Raw genomic sequence first — 9295 nt, forward strand, 5'->3', positions numbered from 1 at the left:
GAAACGAAACTGTTATAAATTGAAACTGAAAGTTAAAGAAAACGAACTGTGAAACCTAACCGATGACCGGTTTAAACGATCTTAAAGTTTTAAACCGAAACATGAACACATATAACTGTTACATGATTACCAGAGTTTGTATTCAAATACCCGCCGCATCGCGCGGGCTCCCGTCTAGTATATATATATATATATACCATACCACCACTACACCTCCTAAAACAAAGATTATCATTTTAATCTTTTGTATGTATCAACTTATAAAGTTTTCTATTTCTGTCAGTGAATTAATACATTATTTGTTTCTAATTTTCTTACTAAATCATGAAAAGGATAAGATTGCCCTAAAAGTATTCTTGAGGACAACAATTTTAACTTGAAACTAAAAAGGGAATACTTGATTACAAAACCTTGATGTACAAGAATCATTCTTTAAAACATGTATATAAAACCTATATATATATATATAGAAAGAGATAAGTGGTCATCTTTTAAAGTGAGTCAAGTACCCAATGTTGACCATCAGCCTTGACCCGAAGCCCTTTGACTCGGGCAAACATGTTCACAGCTCTTCTAACACCTCTATTATCGGCACCAGTAAAATAATCGTGCCCGAAAAGAACCATGCCGGGCCTTAATAACTTATAAGCCCGATTGATATCGGACCAAGCCGAGTGAAAATCATGGCCCGCGTCGACTTCAATCATGTCCGCCAACACACCCCACTCACATAATTTCTCAAGGGTCGACCCGGTCGAATATGGTAAAAATATAATGCTTTCGGTTGCATTCACATGAACCACATTTTGCATGAATTGGTACAACAAAATGGTGTCACCGTTTATCTTTTTAATGTCTCTATACTGCTTTGGTAATTCGGGCCACCCTCGAAAATCGTCTATGCAGAGAATCTGAGTCTGGAGGCCGAGTTGTCTAGTCAACCCGGCCATGTGTATAGCTGAGGCACCTAAAAAGGTGCCTATTTCTATTATTGTCCTGGGCTTGTGTTTATGAATAAGGTTTTTAAACACAAGCCCAGTGGACCCCCAACCTTTTATTCGTTTTTCTCGTAAGAGCGGTTTAATATGTAGTTGAGGGAAATCTTTATACGGGGATGTCCCGTTGAAGATCCGGTTTAGGATCGTTTGGCGAACGAGTTGGTGTGGAATCGGGTTAGCGCAACGAGTTTGGAATTGGTAGTGGTCAATGTCGGCGGTTTGCAGTGGTGGGCTGACTATGGTGGTGGTGGGTTGATGGTAGAGTGGGCCATATGGCGGATTTTTTAGAAGAGCTGATAAATAGCCAAGGTAATAAGACATGGGGATTATGAGAAAATAAGCTGCTAGTCTGGTGAATGAAGTGACTCTATGGGTGGCGGTGGTGGTGCCGAATTCAGTGCTCATGGTGGTGGTGGTGGTGGTGGATATGAGGTGGTGGAATAATAATAAGATGATAAAAGAAAAAGATGATTGGGTGTGGATGAAGCAACCATCGCTTTATGAAACGTATGAGAACCTTGAGAATACGTTACCACTAGTTTATAGCATTTAAATGCTTTTTTGCTTGTTTTTATTGCTTTCATTACTTTATTGATACTGTATTTAATGATATATATTTAATTATTTATTGATATTCTTATTTTAGATTAGTGGATATTAAATTAAAAATTAATTCTGCTGTTATTAAATATATATTTAAAAACAATTATGATAGAATTTATAGCAAAAATTTGTAGAAGGTAAACAATAATTTCAATTTCCAACAAAAAGAAAAATGTTCATGAACTAAGTGATGTAAGTAAATTTCAATGGTATAATTATTTGGGAAATTAAAATCATGAGAATATATAACATTTGGTAAAGTGAGTTGGACAATACCAATGATATCTTTATGAATTCCAGTTTGAATGAAGCAGACTAGCCACAACAAAACATGTGACTACATTCACATATTACGTCAAAAGTGAGAGTACTTTTACGTCAATGTCTAATAATCTGCAATATTTTTGCTAAAATTGGTTAATGTGTCATGTATTGATCGTAGAGTTAAGCGCAGAAATCACCTATGTAGTTAGTACCTTTTTACAGGAATCAACCCTGTGATGGTAATTTTGCAGATATCACTTCTGTGGTATGTATTTTTTTTTCTTTTTTTTTTTTTGCAATCAGACCGCCCGTCATGAACCAAAAGTTAGTTTTCCTGTGAAAAGACAATAATCATTTACATTTTGCATCCATGTGGTCTTTTAATATATGCAATTTGAACCCTCAGTGTGTTATACATTTTCCTCCAAAATTAAAACTAACAGATTTTTGTCTTTCTTTGTTTGATTTTCTATGACCCGTTGACTTTCATTGGAAGCTGCTTATTACACTCAAGTTAGCATAAAGAATCCTAATCTTGACTATCTAAATGGTCCAATGCTTAACCAGATTACCAGAATGTAGATTATCCTAAGGTAAACTGTTTATTTGTATAAGTTAAAGTAAATTGACATTAACTACCAAATTGACATTCAGTTTGACACACAAACATACATACATATATATACACAGTTATACACAAAAATACATATATAGACACATAGATGCATATATAGCAGACACACTCAAACATAGATACACCTACATAGATATACACACATCGCACATAACACTCAGACATGCATACATATAAAAAGACACTTATCCCCTTACACAAATACATATACACACATCGCTTTACAATGTCAAACAATTGGTTCTTTAACTAATGAGTTCGTTTTTGTTATAATAATGAGAGTTTACAAAGTCAAATAGTGGCGCATACAGTTCTTCCACATACACAGATGCAACTGATTGACTTTGTAAAGAGTCAATAGGCACAGACACACAAATACATATGCATATGCCCCTATACAAATACATATACACATTGCTTTATGTGCACACACACATAAACACTAATACAAACGCATTATAAGTAATAAAGGTTGTCATTGACTCTAAACCAAGAAGATTGACATTGTCCACAAAAGATCGATCATGCCACAAGCATGCATACATACACACACATATACTAGGAATAAAAAGTACATACTAGGAAACTATGTGAGGCTATCTATGTAAACTAAATCCTAGATCCTAAGAAACTCTTTAGTATTTTGAAAAATACTAATCTTAGCCACTAGATCCTAGATCCAAGGGCCTAGATCTATTTTTACTCTTTTTAGAAAAACTATCTCTTTTTATTTTTACCCACCCTATATATATATATATATATATATATATATATATAGTTTGAGGCCCGTGTATTACACGGGTAATTTATGAAAATTTTAAATTTTAACCATTAAGTGAAATACAGTCAATTAGATGAGCATGTGTTGTTAATACAATTATAATTTACATTAAATTACAGAAATTACATAATTAAGATTACACAAATATGTTAAAAATATGTAAGACCTTCCTTATACACTATATTTGTGATTGTATTGGTTTGTATACATTGTTTATCAAAAATCAAAATCTTTAGTTCATGTCTGCTTGTAACTATTGATAAGGTAACATATAGGTTTGCTTATAACTCTTCTGTATGACAAATAAGGTTCTTCAAGTACAAACCAACCTTAGATAAATGATAATGTATCCATGAAGCTAACAAAAAAAAATATATTCATGCAAATAAAATATCATACCTTTTAATCAGTTAATATGATGTCATTTGAGATCATTTGCTCATGTTTATCAAAAAAACATGATTATCTCAAAAACCAGATTACCTGAATGTTGTTAATATAATCATGCCTAGAATTTTTAGAGCATGTTTGGGATTGAGTTTGAAATATACTTATTGGCTTTTTTAAAAAGCCATTTTGAAAAGTCATGATTTGGGGCTTTTAGAAAACTATTTTTTAACCTTTTAAAAATAATAAAAAATAATAAATATTTCTATTAAGTTATATTATAATAAGTGTGAATCTTAATGAACATTTATAACATATTTTAATAATAAATTTTATGAGTGTAGTTTAAAAAAAAAATCTATATGTAGCTTTATTATTTTGAATATAAACCATAATAAACACTTAAATTTATGTACTAATCAATATGCAACACTAACGTAAATCCAATTTGTCTTATATAAACCATAATAAACACGAATGTGTCTTATAAGGCATATTAAATTAACTATATTTAAATGTATTAAAAAAAGTATAAATCAAGTCAAAAAATATATGTTTATAAAGCATTTTTGTTCCGAGCTATACAAGAAAATATTGAAAACTAAATATTGATCTTTTAATTTTGAAAATATTTTATGCCACACAAAAAAGCCATCTAAATAAAGGATTAATTTCATATGTACCCTTACAAAATGACAGATAGTTCATATAGTAAATCGTTATACATATGGATTATAGTTATAATATTCGACTTCAATGATTTAATGATAAACACCAAGATATATATAATATGTATTCTCCATGTTTGTAATATTTATACAAAATATTTGAAGAAAATTAAGAAAATACACATTTTTTAAAGTTCAAATGCATATGAGAAAATTATTAAATCCAAATTTGAAATCAATCTTATATAAAAAATTATACACTGTTGCTCGAATCCCAGCTTAAATACAATTTTTAGTTTACCATACAAATCCAAATTCTTCGACAATGATGCATCTTTATTTTCTTTATTTGCAATTACCCGTGACTTTAAAATTTTATTCTAACAGATCTGTAACTTCAATTTTTATATTTCCTTATTTTCTTATTTCACCATTAATATTAATAAATGAATCGGTTATGATTTACATTTAATAAAAATTATTGAATTCATTTATTGAAATGGCTTAAAATACAAGTGCCATATGTTAAAATTGGTTGAAAAAAATATGAGGAGAGATATGAGATTGACAAGTGGCAAAAGTGATAGTCTTTTTTTAGAGTAGATAGATATATATCACATATGGTGAGTTCATCGGTGAATTCCAAAAAAGTAGGAAACTACGGAACTCAATCTTAGACCGTTCATCTATTCTTATGGTACACATTTTCTCTTCTTTGATCCTCTACATCTCACATGACTTTATCAAACTAAAAAACTAACCCCACCCCCCACCTCACCCCAGCTAAGAAAGCCCCACCCACACCCCCAACCCCAGCTAAAAAAATCTAACCCACCCACGGCTATGAAAAAACCTCAGTTTTGAGCAACGTTTCGAGGTAAATTTTACATCAATTGACCCGTATCCTTATTCCGTTCAAAAAACCTAAAATTTCCGTTTGAAATTCGAAAACAAAAAATTAACAGAGTTAAGTTTTTTTTTTTTAACATAGGTTCAATGAAAACAATTAGTGTGAAACGTGGGACCGGTGGCAGCTAGTTTCTTAGGTATCCGCCAACAGCAAAAAGATTAGATTATTAAATTCCAATTTGTCATATATATATATATAGACCATATTTAAAAACCCACATGAGTTATAAACACTCTAAAAACCCGACCACAACCTTTGATCTTTTTAATCAATGGATCACATTTAAAGAAAGTGATTCTCATTAAAAATATTACCATGTTTCCGGGAGATTAAAAATATTACCATTATTCAGATGGTATCTATCAGACATAAAATGATACATTACAAGAAAGTATTAGTTTCCTGATATTTTAAATCGCTTCAAAATCTAAGGTTGTCAAATCATAGGTTAGTCTTGAAAGATGATGCTGAGGTGATGTTGCTTAAATGGTCGATGCAATTAAACTAAAATACATGTAAAAATACAATATGATAACCGTGTTGTAGAAGCGGAAATCATATTCGGAAGTTATACTGGAACTCTCACTTTTTTTCTTAAAAAGAAAAATCCTACACTTTTAGATAAAATGATTAATTTCAAAGAATGGAATTTTCACTTTTTTTTGTTTTGCAATGAAGATTAATAAAAGCGGTCAGTCACTATAGATGGTTGCTTGGTTTGGGGACAATATTTTAGCTTGTGGTTGGTTATGTGTTACATTATCTAGAGTTAAAAACATAAAAAATATGAAACTACTAAGTTTTGATATAGAAAGTAAAGTTACAAATAAAACTACAAATATTGCGTACAAGAAAATATTTAGGGATTTATGAATTTTCTAACGACTTTATTTTTATATTATGTAATGTGTAATTTGTTCTACTATATAGTATATCTTTATATCTGTTGAATATAATTTTTTGTATTTGACATTGTGTTATTATTTAAAAATTTTTATTTATTTCAACCTGTGTGCTACACGAGTAACTAACCTATTGTGTGGGATTGGTTATGGGATTGGTTATGGGGTTTGAATGAAGATAACGACTTGTTTTTTTATATTGTTTAACTTCTGAACCACTTTTCTTTTTTATTAACTATTTATAAAATACATTATTTATAATGTAATAAGATCTGATTTTATTAATAATATAAATTAATCATTCCTTCAAAATTATGATTACTTACAAACTAATTTTACTTTATATATATATATATATATATATATATATGTTTGTGTGTGTAAATATATCTGTTCATATTAATACAAATTTTTATATATGTTTAAATAAATAAACATATATGTTTATTTGACAAGTTTACTAATTTCCACCCGTGTAGTACACAGGTTAATAACCTGGTGTGTGTGTATAGGATTGGGATCGTTTGAGAACCATTTTAAAATTGAGAACTTTGAGAACCATTTTTTACCAAAAAAAATTCTTTTTTAAGAAACATAAAAAAAATTATAAAACAAAAAAAACGCCAAAATAAAATTAGTAAAAAAACCAAAAATTTTTATCTTTCATACTGGTTTCATAAAAAATAAAAAAAAATATTGGTTATCAAAATTATACATATATTTATAATATTTATTCTAATTTTATACATGTTATTCTTTATGCACATATATACAATTAAGATAAATGATAATGTATATATGTGTGCATTATGTAAATGGAGATTAAATAAAATATACATATGTGTATAATTATTTTTTTTATGAACCGATATGAAAAATAAAATTTTTTGGTTTTTTTACTTTTTTAAAATTTTCGTTTTATAGTTTTTAAAAATATGTTTTTGAAGGGGTTTTTTTGTGATCTAAAATGGTTTTTAAAGTTCTCAATTTAAAAAGTTTTCTTAGGATCCTCACCCTATATATATATATATAAGGGAAAGATCAAGAGAAAACTCCTAGTTAGGGAGAAAACTAAAAAACTCCTAACCATAGGGTTATATTTGTAAAATGACCCAAAATGCATCTTTAACACACCTGACAGCTTCCTTCTTGTTTACGACCTTCCTCTCTACAACTTTCTAATGCGTGATGGACTCTCTCAAATCACTTGTAGATCGTGAATCGTTACAACTTGATAATTAAGAACCCTAAATCATCAAATAAATCACAGATCGTGTCTCTTCATTGTTGATTTCAACCATTAAACATGACATCTGAAGGTACTCTTGAATTCAGACTTTTATCTTCCTTAATCTTGTGTGTTTTTACCGATTTTCATTAGTTTCTTGTTAAACTGATGATATTGCTCTATCTACACATTCTACAATCAATATTGACTCTATAATTGCAGAATTTGGTGATTTTAGGTCAAAATAGCTAGAATTAGGTGATTCTAGGTCAAAAAACAGCCAAAATCTGGTGATTATAGGCCAAAAACGGTTGTTAGCCATGTAAAAGCCATAATTTGTTTGCTTCATGTATTGATTTATGGTTTAATTGGTTATTCATCAACAATTTTAGGAGATATATGAGTATTACAAATGAGTACTAATATGTAATACCGAGCATTACATATATGTAATAATAAAAGAAATATTACGATATGCAGCATCACATTGTTATACATGTTCAGTACCTAGTTTACATATGTTCAATACTGGGTATTGAGTATTACATGCGTGTGATAATGTATAATACCAAGTATTGCATGTATGTAATATTGTTAAAAAATACTTTATGAATAATCCTTACCTTTAGATATTTGTATCTTCTATGTGTTAACAGAATTGCTATGATATTGACATGAGCTCTGCAGTTGACTTTGTCTTTTGTTGATGTCACATTAGAAGTAGTTATCTTAAGGACTATAAGTTTGCCATTTGTTTTGGAATTACATTTATTTGAAGGTTTTAATATTCTTTTGTTGGAATAGTGGAATTAATTTGCCATTAGTTTGTCGTATGTTAGTTTGGAATTAGCTTTCCGTTAGTTTGTCGTACGTAATAAGGAATAATATCATTTGTTGGTTTAAAAAATAGTTGTTCAACATTATATTTGTTTGCATAATTCTCTTTATAATTCACAAAATGAAGGGAATTTTAAAGATTCCATTTGAGGACCTGTTTCGGTCTTGGTTTATGATCAGATCATATTGCACGTTCTGGGCTTGACTTTTACATGTCAACATATTAGTCATGGTGCAGATCTGATTATCGGATTAACAATTTAATATTTCATTTGCTCTTTTTTCATGATGCCCGTGTCGCGAACATCATGGTAACAAACGAATAATGATCTATTTCTTTGTTTGTGCAGATAATAAGTGATATTCTTATGGTTAACTTGTATTACACTAAAATGTGATTTTCCATTGGTTACGCTGCCACTCTTATGGTTTGTTTCCACTCTTTAAGTTATGTAGAGTTTATATTAATGACTTAAAAGCGGTTGGTTGAATTAGATGCTGGATTGGGTTGCTACAAATTTGTTTGGCTGCTACATATATGTTGGATTGCATACATTTTCAAAAAATGTGAAACAACCTCAATGTGTAAACATAAATGTCGATCTTGCATTGAGGCTCTTAAAGTTTTGGACAAAGGAATACCTAATCATATGGGAAGATTTAGAGATACTAACTGGAGGATTTTTTTCATAGACGAACGCACACATAAATCATGGGTTGGAGAAAGCACGCAAACCTGATGAATTCAACGAGAAATAGACATGGTTGGTTTATCGATGAGGACTGACTTTTTTCATGTTTAAGTATTTGTACTAGAATGTTCATTGAGTTATGAATGCTTTGGTCATTATATATGTATTGCATGTATGTATTCTATGTTTGTACTGCATATGTGTATTAGTTGTTTTACTTGCATTTTAAACACTATATATGCGCACTTCATAATATACAATATTATTTCAACATTATATGTGAATGCATACAATATTTAATGTGCATATGCCGTGCATTTGGTATTGTTTAACAATGTGGCATACACATACATGGTTAAAATATAATATGCATATTAAAACATAATGTTTC

The 9295-nt window shown here is 29.7% G+C and overlaps 1 protein-coding gene across 1 annotated transcript; it reads right to left on the reverse strand.

Moving 5' to 3' along the window:
- Nucleotides 1–491: 491 nt before the first annotated feature.
- Nucleotides 492–1635, reverse strand: LOC143624717 (uncharacterized). Its single transcript, XM_077095279.1, has one exon. The coding sequence runs from the start codon at nucleotides 1401–1403 to the stop codon at nucleotides 492–494; it is 912 nt and encodes a 303-aa protein (XP_076951394.1). The 5' UTR covers nucleotides 1404–1635.
- Between the last annotated feature and the right edge of the window lie 7660 nt (nucleotides 1636–9295).

This window comes from Bidens hawaiensis, unplaced genomic scaffold, assembly GCF_021521415.1.
Source record: "Bidens hawaiensis isolate Kalapana, Puna unplaced genomic scaffold, B.hawaiensis_p1.1 tig00003961_1, whole genome shotgun sequence".
Taxonomy (NCBI): domain Eukaryota; kingdom Viridiplantae; phylum Streptophyta; class Magnoliopsida; order Asterales; family Asteraceae; genus Bidens; species Bidens hawaiensis.